Source organism: Pelodiscus sinensis, chromosome 20, assembly GCF_052426305.1.
Source record: "Pelodiscus sinensis isolate ZL-2025 chromosome 20, ASM5242630v1, whole genome shotgun sequence".
NCBI lineage: Eukaryota > Metazoa > Chordata > Testudines > Trionychidae > Pelodiscus > Pelodiscus sinensis.
In genome coordinates this window covers 3,278,051-3,302,554 of record NC_143071.1, presented here as the reverse complement: position 1 = coordinate 3,302,554, position 24,504 = coordinate 3,278,051, and the positions used below count along the sequence as shown (strand labels likewise).

At 70.8% G+C, this 24,504-nt stretch overlaps 1 protein-coding gene across 7 annotated transcripts in view; it reads right to left on the bottom strand.

Annotated features, from left to right (window-relative positions):
* The window catches only part of BAHCC1 (BAH domain and coiled-coil containing 1), an 89,305-nt gene that overhangs the window by 26,279 nt on the left and 38,522 nt on the right, over positions 1-24,504 (bottom strand). For 5 of the 7 annotated variants that reach the window (XM_089771862.1, XM_089771858.1, XM_075904061.2 and 2 more), the window contains exons 3-9: positions 14,556-14,735; positions 5,971-6,093; positions 3,358-5,037; positions 1,715-1,820; positions 1,160-1,368; positions 766-924; positions 494-684 (exon numbers count right to left, since the gene is read on the bottom strand). In XM_089771862.1, coding sequence (XP_089627988.1) covers positions 494-684; positions 766-924; positions 1,160-1,368; positions 1,715-1,820; positions 3,358-5,037; positions 5,971-6,093; positions 14,556-14,735 — 2,648 coding nt within the window. Of the gene's footprint in view, positions 1-493; positions 685-765; positions 925-1,159; positions 1,369-1,714; positions 1,821-3,357; positions 5,038-5,970; positions 6,094-11,987; positions 13,177-14,555; positions 14,736-24,504 lie in introns of those variants that run through there. The other 2 variants (XM_089771859.1, XM_089771860.1) reach the window with 2 other exon arrangements.

Sequence of the window (24,504 nt, the reverse complement as noted above, 5' to 3'; positions counted from 1 at the left end):
GCCCAGCCCCAGACAGACCAGCCCCAGACAGACCAGCCCCACGGTCCAGCCCCACAGCCCAGGCCCACAGCCCAGCCCCGGACAGACCAGCCCCACGGTCCAGCCCCACAGCCCAGCCCCGGACAGACCAGCCCCACGGTCCAGCCCCACAGCCCAGCCCCGGACAGACCAGCCCCACAGTCCAGGCCCACAGCCCAGCCCCGGAAAGACCAGCCCCACAGCCCAGGCCCACAGCCCAGGCCCACGGCCCAGCCCTGGAAAGACCAGCCCCACGGTCCAGCCCCACAGCCCAGGCCCACAGCCCAGCCCCGGACAGACCAGCCCCACGGTCCAGCCCCACAGCCCAGCCCCGGAAAGACCAGCCCCACAGCCCAGGCCCACAGCCCAGGCCCACGGCCCAGCCCCGGACAGACCAGCCCCACGGTCCAGCCCCACAGCCCAGGCCCACGGCCCAGCCCCGGACAGACCAGCCCCCCGCCGCCCCCCGCCTGACCTGGATGTGGGATTGCCGCTGCAGCTCCAGCGCCTGGGCGGCCCGCTGCTGCTGCAGGGCGTAGAGCTCCTGCTGCCGGAGGAACTGGGAGCGCGAGTAGACCGGGAGCTGCCCCGCGTGCTGCAGGTGGGAGCCGGGGGCCCGGCCCGGGTACATGGGCGGCCACAGCGAGGCCTGGTCCATCACGTCAGCTGCCGAGAGAGCGGGGGGGTCAGCGCCGCAGCCCCGGCTGGCCGAGCCCCCCCAGCCCGCTGCCCGCTCCGTGGCCTTACCCAGCGCGTGGGGGGCGCCGTGGGCTGCCGGCTCCGTGGGCAGGAGGACCAGCTGGGCGGGGGGGTCCTGGGGCAGGGGGAACACAGACTGCATGGTGCTGGGCATGGAGGCCGGGAAGCCGGGCGGCAGGTTCTGGTGCAAGGCCGGGTGGCTGATGCCTGTGGAGGGAACAGGAGGCTCATGGGAGCAGGTGTCCCCGGGGCTGCACCCCCCCCGGCTCTGCCAGGCGGGCCCAGGGCCCCGGCGCTGGCGTTCCAACCCCCGCGAGTCCCGGCACAGCTGGAGGAGCGCCCCGGGGAGGGGGGGGGGGCTGCCAGCCCCTCCCTTCAGTCACCCCCCGCCCGGAGCGGGAGCAGGGATTTCCCGGGGACCCCCGCCCCACCTCGCACTGACCGTACGAGTGTCCCCCCATCCAGAGGGAGGGGCTGCGGGTGCGGGGCAGCCAGTGCGTGTGGGCCGGGTGCGGGTGGCCGGCAGGGTCCCCTCCCAGCTGGCCGGGCTGCAGAGAGGAGCCGCCTGCGATCATGAGGTGGGAGGTGAGGTCGCCCGGGCAGCTGCTGGACGGGTGGATCCTGGCAAAGTCCACGAGGTCCTTGTTCTCCCTGCAAAGCGGAGGGGAGACGGAGAACAGTGAGAGGCCCCCCGGAGCCACCCCCAGCACCCCCCGCCCTGACCCCCAGCCTGGGCTGCCCAGCTCCGAGATCCCCCCCTTGTCTCCCGCAGCCCCGGCAAGCGCTGCCAGCACGCGGCACCGTGCAGGATCGGGCCCCAGGTCTGCCGAGAAGCTTCGGTGCAGCCTGGCCGCCCTCCGGCACCCGCCCCGGGGACACCCGGAGGCCCCATGGAGGAAGGCTCAGGGCACAGTTGCCCGGGAGGTGGGATCCGGGCAGCCCTGGGGGGGCGCCGCCCAGCCTGGCTGTCGTGGGCCGGGGCCCGCTGGGTTCTTACTGGAGGAGAAGCTCTCGGCCCGCGATGCCCAGCCGCTCCTCGCACAGGCGGCCCCGCTCCTCCTCCGCCTCCAGGTCGATGACGTGCATGGGGCGTGCGGAGCCGGCTGCAGGCCACAAAGCGACACGTGAGGGACACGTGGCAGGGCCTCGGCCCTTCTCCCCCCCGGCTCGGGCTGCTGTGCTCAGGGTGGGAAACCGAGGCGGAGGCTGAGGGGCCCCAGCAAGGCGTGGATGGGGGCTGGAAGTGAGGGGCACTGGCACGGTGGGGCTGGCAGGGGCTGCGGGGCGGGAGCGAGGGGCACCGGCAGGGTGGGGCTCGCAGGGGCTGCGGGGCGGAAGCGAGGGGCACCGGCAGGGTGGGGCCGGCAGGGGCTGCGGGGCGGGAGCGAGGGGCACCGGCAGGGTGGGGCCGGCAGGGGCTGCGGGGCGGCAGCGAGGGGCACCGGCAGGGTGGGGCCGGCAGGGGCTGCGGGGCGGGAGCGAGGGGCACCGGCAGGGTGGGGCCGGCAGGGGCTGCGGGGCGGCAGCGAGGGGCACCGGCAGGGTGGGGCTGGCAGGGGCTGTGGGGCGGCAGCGAGGGGCACCGGCAGGGTGGGGCCGGCAGGGGCTGCGGGGCGGGAGCGAGGGGCACCGGCAGGGTGGGGCCGGCAGGGGCTGCGGGGCGGGAGCGAGGGGCACCGGCAGGGTGGGGCCGGCAGGGGCTGCGGGGCGGGAGCGAGGGGCACCGGCAGGGTGGGGCCGGCAGGGGCTGCGGGGCGGGAGCGAGGGGCACCGGCAGGGTGGGGCTGGCAGGGGCTGCGGGGCGGGAGCGAGGGGCACCGGCAGGGTGGGGCCGGCAGGGGCTGCGGGGCGGGAGCGAGGGGCACCGGCAGGGTGGGGCCGGCAGGGGCTGCGGGGCGGGAGCGAGGGGCACCGGCAGGGTGGGGCTGGCAGGGGCTGCGGGGCGGGAGCGAGGGGCACCGGTAGGGTGGGGCTGGCAGGGGCTGCGGGGCGGGAGCGAGGGGCACCGGCAGGGTGGGGCTGGCAGGGGCTGCGGGGCGGGAGCGAGGGGCACCGGCAGGGTGGGGCCGGCAGGGGCTGCGGGGCGGGAGCGAGGGGCACCGGCAGGGTGGGGCCGGCAGGGGCTGCGGGGCGGGAGCGAGGGGCACCGGCAGGGTGGGGCCGGCAGGGGCTGCGGGGCGGGAGCGAGGGGCACCGGCAGGGTGGGGCCGGCAGGGGCTGCGGGGCGGGAGCGAGGGGCACCGGCAGGGTGGGGCTGGCAGGGGCTGCGGGGCGGGAGCGAGGGGCACCGGCAGGGTGGGGCTGGCAGGGGCTGCGGGGCGGGAGCGAGGGGCACCGGCAGGGTGGGGCCGGCAGGGGCTGCGGGGCGGGAGCGAGGGGCACCGGCAGGGTGGGGCCGGCAGGGGCTGCGGGGCGGGAGCGAGGGGCACCGGCAGGGTGGGGCCGGCAGGGGCTGCGGGGCGGGAGCGAGGGGCACCGGCAGGGTGGGGCTGGCAGGGGCTGCGGGGCGGGAGCGAGGGGCACACGCTGACTGGCAGGGCCGTGGCAGGGGGCTCAGGCTGGGCCGGCGGGGAGAGAAGCAGACGGGGGGGGTCTGATTGGCGGGGCCCAGGGCAGCGCCCGGCCAGCCGGCCCCGTTACCTTTCAGGCCCATGGCCGCCCGACTCTGGCGGCTGGAGTTGGCACCGTAGGACTCCGGCCGGCTCAGCGTGTCCTTCTGCCGCGCCACCGCCACGGCGATGCCCACGGGCGGCTGCCGCACTTCGCCCTCCCCGTGGGCCAGCTCGTGGTCTCGGCTGCGGGCGCAGTCCGGCCGCTCCAGCTCCTGCGGCCCTTTGCCGGCCTGGAACTTCCCGTCGGGCTGGGCGCAGCTGCCCTTGATGGCGCCCAGCCCCCGGCCCACAATGAGTGCTTGGTTGCTGTATTTCAGCAGGTTCTTCATGGCCGACACCTCGTCGGGGGGGCTCTGCATGTCCTGGCCCAGCACCGAGCCCTGAGACATCAGCGCGGCCTGCTGCAAGCTGGTGCTGAAGGGGTCGAGGTAGGCGCCCTTCCGCTCCTCGCCCATGGGCATGGGCCCGCCCTGCCCCTGCACGCCCCACGGGGCCAGGGGGGTGCCGTTGTAGCCCATCGGCTTCCGCTTGGCCTCGGCGCCGCCCCCCCCCAGCTCCAGCTCCGGCGGCACGTGCTGCTGGTGCCGGATCCGCGCCACCTTCTGCCCGCTTGGGCCCTGGCTCTCCTTGGGGCCCTTGTCCATCGTGCAGCAGGACTGGCTGAGTTTGGCGCACAGGGCCTCCTGCCGGCCGGCCCGGGAGCAGTCCTGCGGCGGCGCCATCTCGAAGTAGCTGCCTTTCTCCGGGCCGCCCTTGGGGGGCTGGGGCAGGCTGGGGAAGGGGGCCTCGGGGCCGCTCAGGTACTCCGGGCCTTTCAGCCGGGCGCCGGAGCTTGGCGCCCACTCCAGCCTCCGCTCCGCCTTGCCCTCCGCCTTGAGGGGGTGGTAGGAGTTGCCGTAGGCGCCCGCGTGCTCCAGGCCCATCTCTGGCCTGTCCTTGGCCTCGCCGCCCAGGCCGCAGGCCTCGGCCGCCACCTGGAAGGACCTGCTCTTGTCGGTCAGGTGTCCCACGGACGGCACGAAGGTGGCCCCGCTGAGCTTCAGCTCCCGCCCGGCTTTGTCCTGCAAGGCGCACAGCCCGTCGGGGCTGGAGTGGAGCTGCAGGCAGGGGAAGGTGCCGGCCGAGGTGCTGAGCGAGGGGGCCATGGCGGGCAGGCTGGACGGGACCGTGTAGGAGACCGAGTGGTGCAGCATCTGCCGCCGCTCCAGGCACTCGCTGTAGGGCTGGGCCGGCTCGTGGGGAGCCAGCTCCCGCTCCGACCGGGCCCCCTCCTTGGGGCAGCGGCTCTGGGCGTGGCGGGGCAGGACGCCGCCCGTGCAGCTGGGCAGGACGCCCTTGTGGGCCTCGCCGTTGAGCACTTTGGCGTTCAGCAGGCAGGCGCTGAGGTGCCTGGCCCGGTTCTCGCAGGCGCTGCGCAGGGGGGGCCCCTCCTTGCAGTGCCCCTCGGGCGCCAGGGGCAGCACCAGCTTGTGCCGCTCCTTGGCCTCCTCCTCCGCCTGCCGCTCCTTGGCCTCCCCCTTGGCCGCCTTCTCCTTGGCCAGCAGGTAGCGGTCGTACTCCTTGGGCGGCTTCTGCCCCGAGCCGGCCTCCCGCTCCCGGCTGCAGGACCCGATGGGGTGGCCGGGGGCGGCCCGGGCGATGCTGGGGAAGTTGTGGTTGGCTGACAGCAGGGCGGGCTGGGCCGGCAGGTTCCGCAGGTAGAAGTTATCTGGGGGGAAGGGGGGGAACAGTGAGTGCGGGGCCGTCGGCACCCACGAGCGCCTCCCTCCGCCGCCCGGGACACGGCCCCCGCCTAGGCGGTGCTATGGCCCTCGCCAGCACCCCCCCCCCCGGCCTCCTGCCCCCCCGTCCTCCCCACCCAGAGTTCCCAAACTGCCCCCCCCCCCATCCCCCAGCCCCCCCCCCCGGCCTCCTGCCCCCCCGTCCTCCTCACCCAGAGTTCCCAAACTGCCCCCCCATCCCCGAACCGCCCCCCAGCCGCCCCCCCGGCCTCCTGCCCCCCCGTCCTCCCCACCCAGAGTTCCCAAACTGCCCTCCCCATCCCCAAACCGCCCCCCAGCCGCCCCCCCGGCCTCCTGCCCCCCCGTCCTCCCCACCCAGAGTTCCCAAACTGCCCTCCCCATCCCCGAACCGCCCCCCCAGCTTCCCCTCCCGGCCTCCTGCCCCCCCGTCCTCCCCATCCAGCATTCCCAAACTGCCCTCCCCATCCCCGAACCGCCCCCCCAGCTTCCCCTCCCGGCCTCCTGCCCCCCCGTCCTCCCCATCCAGCATTCCCAAACTGCCCTCCCCATCCCCGAACTACCCCCCCAGCACCCTCTCCCGGCCTCCTGCCCCCAGCCCCCCGAATCCCCCCCACTTCCTGCCAGAAGCTTCCCACCTTTTTCAGTCCAAATGGCCCCAAAGAATCAGCCTCTGGCTCTGGCCCGTAACTGACCCTTGGGGGGGGGTCCCCTCCGGCCGGGAAACAGCCCCTGTGCTGCCGTCACCAGGCCAGCGCGCCAGCAGAACGCTCTCGCCGGGCACAGGCTTGTGCCAAGAGCTGCCTGCCTCTCCCCCGTCCCCTCCGGGGCACCCTGGCAGCCCCTGCCCTGGGGAGCAGGCGCCCGGCCGCTGGGCCGGCCCAGCCCCTCCTGGTACCTGCCTTTCTGGCTTTCGTAGAAGCGGTGCTGGCCGTAGAGGACGTTGCTGTTCCCATGGTGATCCAAATGGCTCATGGGAAGGAAGGTGGAGGCCAGACTCCCCGAGAACCTGGGGTACCCTGGAGCTGGAGAGAGAGAGCGGGGTGAGCCGGGGGCCGCGCTCCCTCCCCTCCCACGCCCCCTGTGCCCGCTCCCCCTGCCACGCTCTGCATGGCTGCGAGGCCGCTGAGGATAGGAGCCCTGCACCCCGGAGAGCCCCCGTGGGCCCAGCAACATGGGGCCGTGATGCTTCCCTGAGCATGTCCCCGGGCCCAGCCCCAGAGGTGCAGGCTGCGCCCCGGGGCCGTGCCCCACTTGGCCCTGCCAGCTCCTTGCAGGTCCCCAGGGAGGCTGGGCTGGCATCCGCCCTGCTTAGTGGAGTTTGCTGGGGCTCCGCCACGAACGGGGCAAACCCGGCAGCTGCCCCTCGTGAACTGGCTGCGTTTACCGGCCCTCCTTTACATCGAGGCGTCTGTAAAACCCACAGGCCCTGCGGGTCCCCCGCTGTGCTGTGCCCTCGCACACTCCCATCCCTGCTCTGCCGCAGCCGCCCCCTGTGCCTCAGTATCCCCAGAGCCCCGCTGCAGCGGGTGGGGGGTGCCCGTGCTGCTGCCACCCAGGCCAGGGCTGCCCCATGCTGTCCCGGGAGGGGGCTGCAGCCTCCAGCACTCAGGGTGCCTGCCAGGGCGTCTGTCCGCAGTGCTGGGTTCTCCCCCAGCTCCCGCCCCCCCCCGCCGTGCTCTGTGCGGACACAGCGAAAGCCAGGACCCAGGAGTCCTGCCAGTCACATGCTACACCTGCAAGGCGCCTGGCCCCCGTCGCCCTCTGCAGGAGGAGGGTGGGAGAGCAGGGGCAGGGCATGTGGGTGCCCCCTCCCCATTGCCTGCCCCCTGGAAGGAGACAGGGAAACCCCAGCGGTCAGGGGCCCTGCTCAGCCAACGCCAATGGGCCCACGACGGGCCCTGGCAGAGGGGTGTCCCAAGGGGGTGCGGGGCCTGGGACAACCCCTCTGCCGCAGGCCCTGCCCCACTCCACCCTTCCCCAAGCTCCGCCCCTTCCTGCTCCTGCTCCGCCCCCTTGCATAAAGGCCCCCTCCCCAGCAATGTGAGCTGGGGGAGTACTGGGGAGGGGGGTAGACACTCCTGCCCCATGCTGGGTCCCCCCCAGGTAATCCCGGGCTGCACTGGGCCCCCCAATGGCCCTATGGATGGGACGGCCCCTCTGGGCAGATGCACCGGCTGTCCGGCCGCAGGGAGGCGCCCAGCTGCAGCAGCCGTGGGCGGGGCCGGGCAGTGTCCTCCCCTCACAAAGTGCCCTCCCCGACTGGCCTTGCCCCCCCTTGCCCCACGGCCCGGCTCTGAACTGGGCCCCAGGCTGGTCCTGGCGCCGCCTCACAGCCGGGAGGGAGCGTGTCTGGAGCCCTGCTAGCAGGAGGCCCGGCAGCCCCCCGTATGTTTGGGGGGCGAGCACATGGCCCCCCGTTTGGCTACGGGACCCGGGGAGACGGCGGAGAGGAGAGCCCCTTTCGGGCAGGAGTGGAGCCAAGGGGGTCAGGGAGGAGGCTCTGGCCACACGGAACAGGGCTCAGGAAACAGGGGCAGTGACGGGGGAGGGGCACTGGGGGGGCCCTTCAGGGGTGCGGGGTCCGAGCTCTGTGCCGCCAAGCCCCAGGCCGAGCCGAGTGGGCCCAAGCGGATGATCCCTGGTTACCCAGAATCCCTTGCCACGAGCAGCAGTGCCTGTCCTGGGACCCACGTGTGCCCGGAGATGCGGGGGGCAGGCCAGGAGATCCAAGCAGCTTCTGACAGCCTGGCCCAGCCTCAACGGCACCGAGGGGTCAGGGGGCCCAGCCCCACTTCCAGGCCTGGCCCAGGCTGGGGGGGCATATACAGCGGGTGTGGGGGTTCCCTGTGGCTTGCGGCTTGGAACTCCCAACCTCTCAGGCACACGCTTCGAAGGCAGGGGCGGCAGGCACCGAGACCCGAGCGCACAGCCCGGCCGGGAGCTCGCCCCGAGCAGGCTCCGGGGAGTCGGGGCGGGGGGAGTGTGGAGTTACTTGCACACGTGTGTGCACACAGTGCGCCTAGCTGCACACGTGTGAGCCTGCCTGCACTCACACCGTGTGTACACACCAGCACACACACACTTGTGCACAGCCCCCCCCAAGCGTGGCTGTGCACATGAGGGACACAGACACGTGTGAGCCCAGCCGTCACCGAGTCTGCGGCAGCTCTGGTGGCTTCCCCCCTCCGTCCCAGCCCCCCAGAGCTGCTGGGAGGTCTGGGGCCGAGCCCAGTGCGTTTGCTGAGCTCCTGGCTGAGCCAGCCGTGTGGCTCTGGGGGTCACAAGCGGCACGAATTGCTGAGGTCTCAGCGGCTGCCTCTCAGGAACAATCATGCTCAGCGCCCAGGCAGCCAGCCAAGGGATCTGAGCCGGACACGGCACTGCCAGGCCTGGCTCAACTCTGGTGCCCAGCAGGCACTGCCCAGAGGAACGCAGCCTGCAGCCCCAACGGGACCCTGCTCTGGATTCAATGTCCCCAACTACGGTGCAGAGCTGCTCTGGGCCCAGGGCCCTCTGCTCAGCAGCCTCCCAGGGCCTGGCTCCCCCTTCAGCCCACCCTCCGACCCTCTTCCAAGCCGGCCAGCCCCTCTTCCCCCAGCTCCCAGGCGTGGGGCACTTCCCCACCCCCCTGGCCAGAGGCTTGGAGCCCCCCGGGAAGCCAGTGCAGCAGAGCACCCCACATGCCTGCAGCCCCTCCGCTTCCCACCCTTCACGCACCCAGGGATGGGGCCTGGTGCTGACCCGGGGATGGGGCTGGGGGCTCGGTGGGGCCCCATCTCTGCCCCCTGGCTGAACTACAGGCTGCACGTTTCCCATTGGCCCCTTCCAGCCTCACTGGCCGCCAGGGCTCGGCCCGGCTGCCCGTCAACAAGGCCTCTCGCGAGCCTGCTCAGGCGGCCGTGTGCTGCCCCCCCCCCCAGCGCTCAGCAAGCCCCGGCCTGCCGGAAGCCAGCTGGCACCCGTTCAAACGAGCAGCCGGGCGCGGTGCCAGGGCGCGGTGCCAATACCACCTCGCTCCGCACTCCTGCAGCCGCATCTCCCTCGCTTCCCGGCGCTGGCCCCGGGATCAGGTGGGGACAACGCAGAGTCAGCCAGCCGGGCCGGAGGGGGAAGGAAAAAGGGCTGCGGGGCACGGGCAGAGCGGGGGGGAGCAGCAGGGGGAGTGGGGTGGAATTGAGGGGCACGGGCAGAGCGGAGGGGGCAGCAGGAGGAGTGGGGTGGAATTGAGGGGCACGAGCAGAGAGGGCGGGCAGGGCTGGGGGTCTGAGGTGGAATCGAGGGCATGGGCAGAGCTGGGGGCAGCGGGGTGGCCCGCTGCCAGTGGGTGACGTGGGGGGCTGCTCTCTTCGGGGGGGCAGGCTAGCGGGGGGATGAGCTGTGCGGTCGGTCCCATGAATTCCGGGGGGTTGCCCAACTCAAAGAGGGCACTGGGGGTGCTGCTCCCCCCCCAGCGAGTGAGCTGGTTCTCTGGGGCTGGGGGGGGCTGGCCATGGGGAGCCCAGGAAGCTGCCTCCCCCCAGCATGAGCCCCATGGTGCAGGGCAGCGGGGCCACGGGGCCGAGCCAGGAGCGCCCCCCGATCTGTGGCAGCGGGATCCCCTCCCCCCGGCCGTTAGTGGCACAGGAAACCGGAGCGTCGCCGGTTTAACCACAGAGGCTCTGTGCTGAGGCGCGGCGATGGGGGGCAGGGAGCGACCCCCTCCCCGCCCCCCAGGTGCGATAGGCCCCGCCCCCACTCTGGGCGCCGGGGGCAGTGAGTCAGGCTGGGGGAGGGGCACAGGCTGGGGTCAGCCCTGCACCCCGGAGGGGCCATTCCCCGCCCGCCACCCCAGGCTCTGCCCCCCGCGGCTTATCGTGGAGATCGGGCCCGTGGCAGGCACCAGCCCCTCGGGGCCCGGCGTCGGTTATGCCGGCTGCTCCCTGCGCCGCTTCCTGGCACCTGCCTTCCCAGCCCGTTCCAGGGCCCGCCCCGACCTGCGACCCGCCCAGCCCCCACACGATGGCCCCACGCGGCACGAGTCTCACCGGCCTCAGCCCAGCCCCGATGGGAGCAGGCGCTGGGGGAGGGGAGCCGGCTGGCCTGGGCTCCTGCCTCCCCCCCTCGCTCTCTGGCACGTTTGGGGTCTGGGCAGGGTGCTGCTCCACGCCCGTCCTGCCAGCCCCCCACCCAGAGGCCCCAGGAGGCAAGCGGGCTGCAGGGAGCCCCCCCGTCCCGTCTCTCAGCACTTGCTCTGCAGGTCACGGCGCACCAGGTGCCAGCGGCACACAGGACCCTGTGCCCGCTGCCAGCGCCTCCCGCGAGCCCGCCGCATGCAGAGCGAGCACCTGAGTAGCCTGAACTCCGCTGGCACCGCCCGCCCTGCCCCGGGGCAGGGACCAGAGCTGGGAACGCCCGGACCACCCCCTGGCCTGTCTCCTAGAGCACAGCTCATACAGCCGCAGGGCGGGGAGGGGGCCGCACAGCCAGCCTGGCAGACGCCAGCCCACAAACATGGGGCACTGCCAGGAGGGTAGATGGCACATCTGGGGACGCACCGCTGGGGGGCAGCCGGCACATCTGGGGACGCACCGCTGGGGGGCAGCCGGCACATCTGGGGACGCACCGCTGGGGGGCAGCCGGCACATCTGGGGACGCACCGCTGGGGGGCAGCCAGCACATCTGGGGACACACCGCTGGGGGCAGCCAGCACATCTGGGGACGCACCACTGGGGGGCAGCCAGCACATCTGGGGACACACCGCTGGGGGGCAGCCGGCACATCTGGGGACACACTGCCAGCGGGGCAGCTGGCACATAGTTTTAAAGATTCCAGGGCCAGGAGGGCTGGCTGCGATCACTCGTCTGCCCTCCTGCAGCGCATGGGCCAGGGCCCCGCCCCACACTAACCCCCGCGCAGAGCTTTTCCCAACCCGCCGGCGATGACGAGTCCCCTGCGCCCCTCGGGGGACGGGTCCGATGGCGAGTTGCTCCCACCGTGAACCATTCACGCCTCAGCCTCCAGCCACGGGCCGTGCGAGACCTTCCTCTGCTGCCCCAAAGCGCCACTGGGCAATATCCCGCCCCACATCGGTCCTTACAGCCGGGGCCATGGCCCCCGGAGCCGTCTCTGCTCTGCTCCCGGCATGTTCTGAGCCCTCGAGCCCCCCGACTCTGCCCTGACCCGCCTCCTATCGATTCATCGACCTTCCCCTTGAGTTGTGGCCTCAGGACTGGACCCAGGAGCCCCGCCGGGTGGCTCCAGAGCCCAGGGCGGGGTGCAAGAACCTCTCGGCTCCTGCTCCAGATCCCCGTGGGCGTCCCAGGGCCCCAGCGGCTCTGCTGGCCACGTTGCACCGGGAGCTCGCGTTCGGCTGATTCCCACCGCCACCCCCAAGCCTTGTCCGGCATCGCTGCTCCGCATGGCTGCCGCCTCTGCTCCCGCCCTGCAGGGTCACGTCTGTCCTTATCGAAACACCTGTTTGCCTGTGCCTCGTTTACCACGCGACACGAGCCGGCTCCGTGCCGGTGGCCTGTTCCCTGCTATTCCCCACCCCCCCAATTTCTGGGTCACCTGCAAACGTCATCTGTGCTGAGCTGCTGTGTTTGCCTGGGTCACTGGTGAAAATGATAAATTGCAAAGGGCCAAGAACCGATCCCGGCGGGACCCACTGGAAAACACCCGCTCTATGGAGAGTCCCTGCTTACACCTACATTTTGAGGTGGGCAAGTTTTTAATCCATTTCAGGTGTGCCAGGGTAGTTTGATCTCATGTTAGTGTTTTAATTGAAATCTTGTATGGCAGCAAGTCAAAACGCTTTGGAGATGTCTGTGTGTGCACATCTTGGGCTATGTGGCCCTGGGACACACCAGGGAAATCGGGGACACGTGGCCCTGGGATGCGCCTGGGACATCTGGGGACACGAGGCCCTGGGACGTACCTTGAACATCTGGGGACACGAGGCCCTGGAATGCGCCTGGGACATCTGGGGACATGAGGCCCTGGGACGTGCCTTGAACATCTGGGGATACGTGGTTCTGGGATGCGCCTGGGACATCTGGGGACACGTGGCCCTGGAATAAGCGTGGGACATCTGGGGACATGTGGCCCTGGGACGTGCCTTGGACATCTGGGGACACGTGGCCCTGGAATAAGCGTGGGACATCTGGGGACATGTGGCCCTGGGATGCGCCTGGGACATCTGGGGACACGTGGCCCTGGAATAAGCGTGGGACATCTGGGGACATGTGGCCCTGGGACGCGCCTTGAACATCTGGGGACACGTGGGCCTCGAATATGCCTGGGCATCTGAGGACACGTGGTCCTGGGATGCGCCTGAGACATCTGGGGACATGAGGCCCTGGGATACACTGGAACATCTGAGGACATGTGGCCCTGGGACGCACCTTGAACATCTGGGGACACGTAGCCCAGGATGCGCTTGGAACATCTGGGGACACGTGGCCCTGGAACGAGTGTGGGACATCTGGGGACACGTGGCCCAGGATGCGCTTGGAACATCTGGGGACACGTGGCCCTGGGACACGCCTGGGACATCTGGGGACACGAGGCCCTGGGACGCGCCTGGGACATCTGGGGACACGAGGCCCTGGGATGCTGTGACATTACTGGATTCTGATATGAACACGCAAAACACTGTTGCAACCACTGTTCTATGTTTGCACCAACTCTTGTGCAAAGTGGGGCAAGTGAGGGGTCTGGAGAAAGCTGGTGAATCACTGGTTCTGTTGACGCTGCTCAGAGGCACGTGAAGTGATGCGTGTTGGCTCTGGGCTCGTATTGCAAACGTTTGTTTCTGGGAGACCACACGGGAGGCTTGGCCAGCCGACCACGAGAGGGCGGACCTGCAGCCCTTCTCTGACAATGCACCTCGAGTGGGGGCTGCGCACATCACAGGAGCTTTGCTGTGAACGCTCGGCCCAGCCGGGGAGCCAGGGCTGCTCCAGCGTCAGGCCTGGGCAGGTGACTTGCTCTTGCGCGTGACAAACTCCACGCGGGGCTGACGGCCACAGGAGAGCAACGGGAGCCCCTCCACGTGGGCAGGGCTATGAAGAGGGCCCTGAGGGCTCCTCCATCTTATTCCAGCCCATCACTCCAGGAGCATCTGTGCTGTGAGCGGGGCCCGGCGGGACGGATGACCCAGCCTAACGGAGGACGTGGCCCAGAGACTTACAGGACAGCCGGTAATCCACCTCTGCTACCAGCCTGCACCAGGAACCTCGCAATTGGGGGGGGCAGTTTGAGTCTTTTAACAATTTCTTTCTTACCATCATTAAATGGCAGATTCTTAAGGCTCGGCCCAGCAGCTCTTCTGGGTCCGATCCGAGGTATCAATTGAACTGGGATTGTGGTTGGCCCTTTGGGACTGGGAGAACCCGTTTGGAGGTGGGGGATGGGTTATAACCTCTCCCCTGTGTGAGGAGGGGCTGGGGGGCACAGGGAACACTGGGGTGTGTGAGGGGAGGTGGGGGATGGGTTATAACCTCTCCCCTGGGTAAGGGGGGGCTGGGGGGCACAGGGAACACTGGGATGTCTGAGGGGAGGTGGGGGATGGGTTATAACCTCTCCCCTGTGTAAGGGGGGGCTGGGGGGGCACAGGGAGCACTGGGGTGTGTGAGGGGAGGTGGGGGATGGGTTATAACCTCTCCCCTGTGAACGGGGGGGCTGGGGGGCACAGGGAGCGCTGGGGTACGTGAGGGGGCTGCTTGTGTGACTCTGCTGGCCAGGGGGGCAGACAGCAGTGCTCGGTGTGGCTGGTTTGTGCCCTACAGAGGAGGCCCTGCAGTCCTGGGCTGTCAGTAGCTCTGTCTTTAAGCAAATCACCCTGATTGGACCCGCTCAGTGCAGCCTGCAGAAACCCCATAATATTACAGATGCTGCTGCCACATCCGGGGACACGTGGCCCTGGGCTGCATCCAGCACCTCTGGGGACATGTAGCCTGGCACGGGCCTGGCACCTCTGGGGAAACGTGGCCTGACACGGGCCTGACACCTCTGGGGAAACGTGGCCCTGGCACGAGCCTGGCACCTCTGGGAACACGTGGCCTGACACCTCTGGGGACACGTGGCCCTGGCACGGACCTGGCACCTCTGGGGACACCTGGCCCTGGCACGGGCCTGGCACCTCTGGGGACACCTGGCCCTGGCACGGGCCTGGCACCTCTGGGAACACATGGCCTGACACGGGCCTGACACCTCTGGGGAAACGTGGCCCTGGCACGGGCCTGGCACCTCTGGGAACATGTGGCCTGACACGGGCCTGGCACCTCTGGGGAAACGTGGCCTGACACAGGCCTGACACCTCTGGGGAAACGTGGCCCTGGCACGGGCCTGGCACCTCTGGGGACACCTGGCCCTGGCACGGGCAGACTGCTCACTACCGTTGGTTCCCTGGCCAAATCCCCGTCATATGCCGGGAAGAGCAATTTGTGGAGGCTGCTCTGCTGCTGCTTGTGTCTCCCCCGCCTGCGCACCGCCGAGCCCTTACCTTCGTGGGAGTGCGAGAACCAGATCTGGGAGGTGCCGGAGTGCGGGCCCCGGTAGGCCGGCTCCGAGGGGGACGAGGTGGGGCCCGTGGGATGCGTGGGGGCGGCCGTGCCCAGGCTGCTGGTGAGGAAGCTGCCCATGAAGGAGGAGGCAGGCGTGTTCCCCATCAATCCGCTCCCTGCTGTGAACACAACACAGGACCATCAGCTCCGCGGGGGCCAGTGCCCCCTGCATGGGCACCCCCGTGCTCTGTCCCCTGCGCACGTGCACCAGGGAATGTGTGCCCGGGCGTGCACACGCCCACCCACACCACCTATTGGGAGGCTGACCCTCGGCTCCCTTGAGTCCGGGGGGGGCGTGGAGGGAAGTTTAACTTCAAGCCGCTGCCCCTTCTGGTTCACACTCTGACCCGGGTGCAGGGCAGGCTGGGAGGCATGTTTGGGCACGTGCACCAGCGCAGGGCCCGGGCTGCCCGTCTGTCGGCGCAGGCCTGCAGGGCACACGTGCGTGTCTGGGCGCGTGCACACAGTTAGGGCCAGGCGGAGGGTCCGAGGAGCCGACTGTCTGCCCGTGGCAGAAGGCACCCCCTGCTCTTTCTGGTCGGGGGGATGGCAGCGTGGTCCCCTCCCCACAGGACCACAGACCCGCACAGCACAGCTGGGACGCCTTCCACATGCTCCGTCCAGCGCAGTCCCCCCTCCCCCGCAGCGGAGGCACCGCACACACGTGTGGCTGTGACGGCGCGTCGGGGTCCCCCTGCCTCCTGCACCCCCGTGGTGGCACGAACAGACTCCCCCAGCCAGTAGAACAGGGGAGTTTATTGCTTCCCCAGGATACAGCACAGCACAGATGGAATCTGGTTCCAGGGCAGGCCTGGGATGCCTCAGCCCCCCTAGAGATGGGGGAGACTGGGCCCCGAAATTCCAGCCCCTTGCTTAGACAGAAACTAAAAACCTCTCTCCCAGCCCTGACCCAGCCAGGTGCGGGTCTCCGCCCTCCTCCCTTTGTCTCCCTCCCTGGGAGGCTGAGGCTGGGTGTCTGGGTTAATCCACATTTGGGAGAGTCAATGAGAATCTCCCATCCCAGCACAGGGGGACCCCGGTCACAGAGCAGACAGCCCCCCCACTGCACCACAGTGGTCCCCAGGGCTACCCACGGAAGCGCTGCGCCCTTTGCTTGGTACAGGCAGGCTGGCTGGTCCCGGGACAGCTGGCGCCAGAGGCAGTGCCCCGAGGGAGCAGCGCAGGAGGCGGAAAGGCTGCGTTGGTGCACACTAGTGAGAGCACGTCAGCTGGGGCACGAGCGTGCATGGGCTGCCGGACAGCACGTGCAGAACGCAGCCCCACCCAGGCCGGTCGGCCCCTCCTGCCTCCAGCTCTGGATTAGGAGCTGGCAGAGCTCCAGGGCACTGCCCCAGCCCGTGGGACCCCACGAGCCGTGGGGGGGGGGGAGGACAGAGGGTGGGGGCAGCGCCCCTCACCACCCAGCCCGCCCCACCCTACAGCAGGCAGATCTCTCCTGCAGCAGACACAGCTTCCCCGCAGGGCGCATGCGCCAGCTGCTCACCCAGACCGGCCACGGGGTCAAGGGGCCGGATCCGGCGGGGAGCGGCGGGGGAGGCGAGGAACGTGGAAGACCGGCCCGTGAGCTCATGCTGGAAACATGGCAGGCGGTAGCCAAGTCCAGTCCCCGCCCCAGCCCACGTGTTTGCGGCCGGGGGCACGGCCGGGGAGGGTCGCTCCCCGATGGGAGGCAGAGCGGGGCCTGGCCGGGCGCCCACGCGGGGAGGAAGTGAGTTTTGCGCTCTAAGCCGGCCCACGCTCTGGAGCTAATCCCCAGGATGCCTCGGGGATGAGTGTCGGGATGTGGTTACACTCGCCCCGGCCTTCCCGCTCGCAGAGCCGGGGCTGGGCACCGCAGAGCGGGTGGGGCCAGGCCGCGCCCAGCAGCTGGGCCGGGGGCGGGCGCCCGGGCTGCTGCTCAGGGCGTGTCTCCGGGGGAGCCGAGCCGCCGGAGGGGCTGGGACGCAGGGGCCTGGCTCCAAGCAGGAGATGGATTTTCCAGGCTGCGGCTCTGAGAACAGGGAGCCTGGGTCCTCCCACGTGCGGTGAGAGGGGATTCCCAGCTGGAGCAGGGGGGCCTGGGAACAAGGGGGGGGCCCAAGCCTCTGGTGCCCACCACGGGGCAGGCGATGGCATCACGGCGAGGCCCACGCTCTCCCCCGACAGCCCCCAGGGCTGCAGGGGTGGGATGGCCGGTCCCAGCTCTCCATCCTCCCAGCTCGGGGCATTTGGGCATCTCTTGGGGCACCCGCAGCCAGGCCCCCACCAGCTACACCAATACCCCCAGTGCTGCCCAGCCCTCCAGCTCCGCTCCCCTCCCTGGTAGCCAGGGGTTCACGCAGGGGCTGGCTGTGCCAGGGAAGGAGTCAGGAGGGTGAGCTGTTCCCCACTTCCCAGTGTTTCAGAATGAAACGTCCCGGCCCATGGTGGAGCCAGACGAGGCCTCCTGCTCCCCTTGGGCTCGGAGACACTGGGGTTCACTGCCCTTCCCCCGACCCAGCCTCGGCCAGGTCGCTGTGGCAGGGGGAGGCCATGGGGCCAGAACGGACCGCGGGGGGGAGGAGATCACGGGAGAGGATGCTCCGCGCCCCTGACATGCAACCCTGGGGCTCTCCCTCACCTTCCCTCTCGCGCCCCCAAGTCCCCCCAGTTCTTGTTCTGCAAACATCTCCCCCTCCCCCTGGCTCGAGACACTGCCCTCTGCTCATGGCCGCACTGGGGCTCACAGGGGGCTCACCAGCCCCCGCCCCCCACTGCCGCGCCCCCCGCATCACTGCGCCCTGGCAAACCGCCCCAACCCACTGCGCTGGCTCCTTGGGGCAGCACCTGGCGCCGTGCGCTCAGACACCGCCCCCAGCGTCTCCGGCTTCCCCTCCTGGGGAGCCTCCGGGGGGGCAGGGCAGTGTGGGGCCGTGCCCCCTGGCACCTGCCCTGGAGGGGGCGTGTCCGGCTGGCTGGCTGCTCTCCCATGAGGGCTGGGCCCATCTACTGGCCTCTGGGTGACTCAGTGATTCCTGGGTTTGGAATCCAGCCCCCAGCGCCTCTCCCACCCCGCCGGCTCGCTCGGGCCCGGTGACGCGCCTGGCTCCTGGCCGGAGCCGCGGATGCATGGAAACACTTTGCCTCGTCGCATCTGATTCACATCAAGCTGGGAGCGCTTGGACACAGGCGGAGCTTGGCAGGGCGTGGGGGGCTCACAGGGGTCCCCCAAGCATGCAGGGGAGGGGCCAGTGGGGATGGGGGGAGGGGAGGAGGTGTGGAGTCCTGGGGGGGGAAGAGAGCGGGTGTGGAGTCCTGGTGGGGGGAAAAAGGGGGTGTGGAGTCCTGCGGGGGGGGGGAAGAGTGGGGGTGTGGAGTCCTGGGGGGGGAAGAGAGGGGGTGTGGAGTCCCAGGGGAAGGGAAGGGGGTGTGGTGACCTGAAGGGAGGGGAGGCATGTTTGGTATCCTGGGCAAGGGGGTGTCCTGGGGGGCGGGGGAGGGGTGTGATGTTCTGCAGGGGAGGAAATGGGGGGTCCCCGGGGAGGGGACAGGGGTGTAGGGGTATGGTGTCCCAGGGGGAGAAAAGGGGAGGGGGGTGTGGTGTCTCGGGGGGAGGAGATGGGGTTTTGGTGTGCTGGCAGGAGCAGAGGGGGTATGGTGTCCCGGGGGGGGGGGAGGGTGTAGTGTCCCAGGGGGGGAGGGAAGAGAGGAGGTATGGGGGGTATGGTGTCCCGGGGGGGAGGGAAGAGAGGAGGTATGGGGGGGGTATGGTGTCCCGGGGGGGAGGGAAGAGAGGGGGTATGGGGGGGTATGGTGTCCCGGGGGGGAGGGAAGAGAGGGGGTATGGGGGGGGGGGGTATGGTGTCCCGGGGGGGAGGGAAGAGAGGGGGTATGGGGGGGTATGGTGTCCCGGGGGGAAGGGAGGGGAGGGGGTGTGGTGTCGCTGGGGAAGAAAGGGGTACAGACCCACCAAGCTCTCACCAAGGCTCGGGGCCAAGCCGCCCCCCCCGGCCCCTGGCCAGGCAGTCTCTGGGCAGCAGCCGCGCCCCTCGGGCTGCCGGGTGAACAGGGGGTTCGCCAGCAGAGCGAGCTGATTGGCTGAGCCCGGGCCGGCGCTGCGGGGTGCGTCAGGGCCGGGGCTGCCACGTGCGCGGCGCAGGAGGGCGAGGGCTCCGGGCCCAGCTAGTTCCGGCAGCGGGGAAGCAGGCGGCGAGGCTGGCTGGCTCGGGGCTCCCTGAGAACAGGGCCCCCCCGGCCGCTCTCACACTCCCCCCCATTTCCGACCATGACTCACAGGCGCTGGCACCGGCTCCGCTCCCCAGGCTCCGGGCCTGGCTGCCGAGCCCCGCGGCCAGGCATGCGCCAGGTTCCCACCCCCCTCCTTTCACACACTCCCAAGCAACCCCCCCTCTCCGGAGCTCTCTGCTCCCGTAGTCCTGCCAAGAGCCGCGGAGACGCACGTTTCCCTCATTCCCAGACCCAGGCCTGCTCTGCAAGCAAACCTACAGCCCCTCGCAGACACCGGGCCCTCGAGAGCCCCACGCCAGCCCCGGCACAGAGGGCCCCTCGCAGACACCGGGCCCTCGAGAGCCCCACGCCGGCCCCGGCACAGAGGGCCCCACGCCAGCCCCGGCACAGAGGGCCCCAAGCCGGCCCCGGGCACAGAGGGCCCCAAGCCGGTCCCGGCACAGAGGGCCCCAAGCCGGTCCCGGCACAGAGGGCCCCAAGCCGGTCCCGGCACAGAGGGCCCCACGCCGGCCCCGGCACAGAGGGCCCCACGCCGGCCCCGGCACAGAGGGCCCCAAGCCGGCCCCGGCACAGAGGGCCCCAAGCCAGCCCCGGCACAGAGGGCCCCACGCCGGCCCCGGGCACAGAGGGCCCCAAGCCGGCCCCGGCACAGAGGGCCCCACGCCGGCCCCGGGCACAGAGGGCCCCAAGCCGGCCCCGGCACAGAGGGCCCCACGCCGGCCCCGGCACAGAGAGCCCCAAGCCGGCCCCGGCACAGAGGGCCCCAAGCCGGCCCCGGCACAGAGGGCCCCAAGCCGGCCCCGGCACAGAGGGCCCCACGCCGGCCCCGGCACAGAGGGCCCCACGCCGGCCCCGGCACAGAGGGCCCCACGCCGGCCCCGGCACAGAGGGCCCCGTGCAGCGAGAGCTCAGGACAGACAGGCAGAGCGTGGGAATGGACGGACCCACATCCACATCCAACCAAGCTCCAAGGCGCAGCAGGAAACAAACATTTCCCCCGTCACTCCTGTTCCCTCGCCCCGGCCCGAGAGCTGTGGTCACACAATCCCCCTGCACCCTCCCGCGCCCAGCGCCCCAGGAGAGGGGGCGGCGCTGGGGGGGAGCCAGGCTGCTCCCACCTCTCTACCCGGGGGGGGATGGTCACAGCCCCCTGCCCCCATACATTGCTGGCTGACGCGTTCCCAGCCCCGCCCCGGATTGCAGCTGGCCGGGGATCCTCCGCAGGACTCCGGGATCCTTAGGGGAAAGCCCCGGCGAGGGTGTGTCCTTCCCACGGCCGGGGCCTGGCTCCAGATCTCCCACCAAGCCTGTGGCTGGTTCTCACTGGCGACTGGAGCCCTGCGCAGCTGCGCTGCCTCCGGGGGCTGCTGCCGGGCAGGGCGCAGCCGGGGGGGGAAGGGGGGAGCAGCTGCAGTTTGGGCCAGGGCAATGGCCGCACCCCCACATGGCTACTGACTGCCCAGGGCTGGCCACTGAGTCCTCCCTCCGCCGCTGGAAGGCGAGCACAGGGCCTGTGCATGGGAACAGCCCGGCTTCCTCCCCAGCTCTCCGCGACCCTCAGCCCCCCGGATCCCAGCCCTGGGCTCCCCACCTCAGCTCTGCCCGTGCCCCCAATCCCGGCCCTCAGCCCCCCGGATCCCAGCCCTGGGCTCCCCACCTCAGCTCTGCCCGTGCCCCCAATCCCGGCCCTCAGCGCCCCGGATCCCAGCCCTGGGCTCCCCACCTCAACTCTGCCCGTGCCCCCAATCCCGGCCCTCAGCCCCCCGGATCCCAGCCCTGGGCTCCCCACCTCAGCTCTGCCTGTGCCCCCAATCCCGGCCCTCAGCCCCCGGGATCCCAGCCCTGGGCTCCCCACCTCAGCTCTGCCCGTGCCCCCAATCCCGGCCCTCAGCCCCCGGGATCCCAGCCCTGGGCTCCTCACCTCAGCTCTGCCCGTGCCCCCAATCCCGGCCCTCAGCGCCCCGGATCCCAGCCCTGGGCTCCCCACCTCAGCTCTGCCCGTGCCCCCAATCCCGGCCCTCAGCGCCCCGGATCCCAGCCCTGGGCTCCCCACCTCAGCTCTGCCCGTGCCCCCAATCCCGGCCCTCAGCCCCCGGGATCCCAGCCCTGGGCTCCTCACCTCAGCTCTGCCCGTGCCCCCAATCCCGGCCCTCAGCGCCCCGGATCCCAGCCCTGGGCTCCCCACCTCAGCTCTGCCCGTGCCCCCAATCCCGGCCCCCAGCCCCCCGGGATCCCAGCCCTGAGCTCCCCACATCAGCTCTGCCCGTGCCCCCAATCCCGGCCCTCAGCCCCCTGGGATCCCAGCCCTGGGCTCCCCACCTCAGCTCTGCCTGTGCCCCCAATCCCGGCCCTCAGCCCCCCGGATCCCAGCCCTGGGCTCCCCACCTCAGCTCTGCCTGTGCCCCCAATCCCGGCCCTCAGCCCCCCGGGATCCCAGCCCTGGGCTCCCCTATGCCCCCACTCTCGACCCACAGCTCCCTGATTCTCTGTAGTAGCCCAATCACCGGGGATTAACTCCAGTTTTCTTAACATGAAAACCCGCCTAGAACAAGTCCCTTTCCCTGGAGAGACGAGGCTGGATTTGAACGGGGGCGCCCGAGGCAGCAGCCCCCAGCGCTGCACGCCCGCTCCCCGGCCACCGGCTCCTGCCCAAAGGCTCCCCTGCTCCCCGCCTGTCGCCACGGGAGGGATTTGAACCCACTCCCTGCCCTGCAGCGGATGGTTCCCCAGAGGCCGGACAGAGCCCAGGGGGCTAAGCAGCACTGGCCACCCCGCCCCGCAGCCGCCTGTCCTGGGCCTGCCTGCTGCGGCGGGCAGGACAGCGATGCCGAGCGCTGGAGCTGCTCCCCTCTCTGCAGCTCCGGGTACCAGAGGAGGGGTCTGAGAGACCCGAGTGAGGGCCACGCGCGCTGCCCACCCTGGGCCCTTCTCCGCACTGGGCCTGTCAGCTGCCCCCTCCCCAGGGCCAGCGTCGCTCGGAGTTTGGCCCACGGGCCCCCAGGCCACGCCGGCGCCCCGCGGCCTCACCCCAGGCAGCGAGGGGTCTGGGTGGGACCGAGACCCTGGCACCCCCCGGTCCCGCAGCTCGCTGCGGCCACCCGAGCCGGCCCACGTGTCCGGACGAGGCGAGCCGTGGCCGGGCCGGTGAGTGGCCAGAGCCTGGCTCCCATGTGCAGATCAGGGCCCTTGGCGGGGGCCTCGTCCGGGAGCAGCTCGGGGCGCACTGGGCTGGCTGGGGGGTTCTGCAGCACCCGCCTGCCCGGCCTGTCCTCCCTGGCACCTGCCTGGCTCACGCCTTACGCCCTGCGGGCTCTGACCCTGGGAGACCTGCCAGGTGCCCTCTCCTCCCCCATCTCTGGCTCCCCCCGGACATGCCCGGCCCCCCGGGGGCAGGAAGGAGGGGCAGGGGCTCGACAGGGCCGGGCGGGCGATGGGTGCAGAGGGGTGAGCGGTTCCCACGTCCGCCCCGGGAACGGTCCTGCCTGCCGCAGCTGGAAGCGCTAACCCTGACCCCCCCAGCGAGCCCCCAGCGAGCCGGCCCACGCGCCCGTGAATGGGACGAGCCGGCCCCGCCCACGGCTCCGCTCCTGGCAGGGAAGGTGCTTGGGAACGGGGCGGCCTGAGAGCCCTGCGGCCCCATGTGCTTCCCATTAACGTGGGATGGGGCCAGCTGGGCGGGGTCTCGCCTCCCACCACTGAGAGCTGCCCAGCGGGGTCCCGAGCCGGGGGGAGTGACAGGCTGCCCCGCCCCCCCCGAGATCCGCAGCCACTCGGCCTCACCCCCAAACTGGCAGAGGCCACCAGCCCAGCTAGGGATGGGAACGTGCCTGCGGGCAGCTGTGGGCCCAAGGCTGCCCCAGCCCCAAAGGGACCCCACATGGGCCTGGGGCCGGCAGGCTGGGCTCCACCAGGGCTGCATGCTAGGGGCAGGGCAGAGCTCCTGGTGTGGGCATGGGGGGTCTTCCCATCCCGGCCAGAGGGGCAGCGAGCGGGTGTCTGTCCCAGGGCTGGCGCGGGCAGGCGCTAGAGACCCTGCTCTCCTGCCCATGGGGGCGCCTGCCTCATGACGGAATTTTTCCTTTTCCCATAAAAAATCCTTTCCTTTTCCCCGGCATGCCTGAGACCCTGCTCCAGGCCGGTGTCTGGGCTGACGGGGGTCCGGTCCCTCCCAGGCCCTGGGTGGAGGCCAGGGTTTCCGGGTGGGGGTAGGGGGCCACAGGCGGCAGGCCCAGGACAGCCTGGGAGCCCCTCAGTCCCCACGCCCCCTGCCAGTGTCTGGGGAGCAGGCATGACGGTGTCCCCCGAAAGGTCCAGCAGGGAGCATCCCCCTCGCTCGCCCCATCCTGCCCAGCGGGCACCGCGCCGCACCAGGGACGCTGAGGGACACGGCGAGGCCTTACAGGAGGCTGCTACCGGGGGCACAGGTGCCCACCCCAACCCCTCGTGGGCCCTAATCAGCCACCCATTGAATGAGGCCGGGCCCCGTAGCAACGCTGGCTTGGTCCTTGGCCCAGGCAGCCTCTCTGCACATGTAGCCAGCGGGCTCCGACCCACGCCCCACTCCTCACGCCAGGCCGGGCTGGGCCCACGTATCCTACGCCCCATCTCAGTCACAGTCTCCACTCCCGGCATTGCCCTTTGCTCGCCGCTTCGGGCCTCTTCCCCAATCCCAGGCTGGGCCGTGGGACGTGTCTGGGCTGGGTGGGGGTGATGTATTGCAGTGCTATCGCCAGACCCCCACCGCGCCCGGCACCGCACAAGGCACAGCCAGCCCCTTCCCCAGTGAGCCAGACAGACAATGGCTGGGAGGGGAAACTGAGGCACGCAGCAAGGGAATGCCTTGCTCATGGTCACCCAGCAGCTCAACGGCAGAGCTGGGAACAGAACCGGGGAGCCCCTCGTCTCTGGCGGCCCCATGCCAGCCCAGGGGACCTATTTTCACCTGCACACACACAGATGCACGCGTGCGTATACATTCTCACACACGCACGTGCATATGCACACACATGTTCTCACACACGTACACCTGTATTCACACACATCTCGCCCGCGCACACGGACGGACGTCAGAACCTGTCGCAGGAAAGAGATGAAACTTGGGGCGCCGGAAAGGGTTAAAACCAAAACCTCCGGAAAGGTGTTTAGCCTCATTCTCCTCCACCCCTGGAATGGGGGGGCCGCGGGAGGGAACTCTGGGGGGACTTGGGGGCTTTTCCCTTTGCAGACCCTCATTCGGTCCCACGGGAAGCGAGTCCAGCAGGTCTGGGGGCTGGGGAGGAACCATCGGTCCACACCGTAAACACGAGCGAACTGCTCGTGGGGCAGCACCAAGGTGAAGGGCTGGGCGTGTGGGGAGCCCCAGGCCGGCATCCCCGAGGGGAGACAGACAGACACGCGGATGGACAGACACGCCAAGGCGAAGGGCTGGGTGTGTGGGGAGCCCCGGGCCGGTATCCCCAAGGGGAGACAGACAGACATGCGGACGGACAGACACGCGGATGGACAGACACACCAAGGCGAAGGGCCGGGCGTGTGGGGAGCCCCAGGCCGGCATCCCCAAGGGGAGACAGACAGACATGCGGACGGACAGACACACCAAGGCGAAGGGCTGGGTGTGTGGGGAGCCCCGGGCCGGTATCCCCAAGGGGAGACAGACAGACA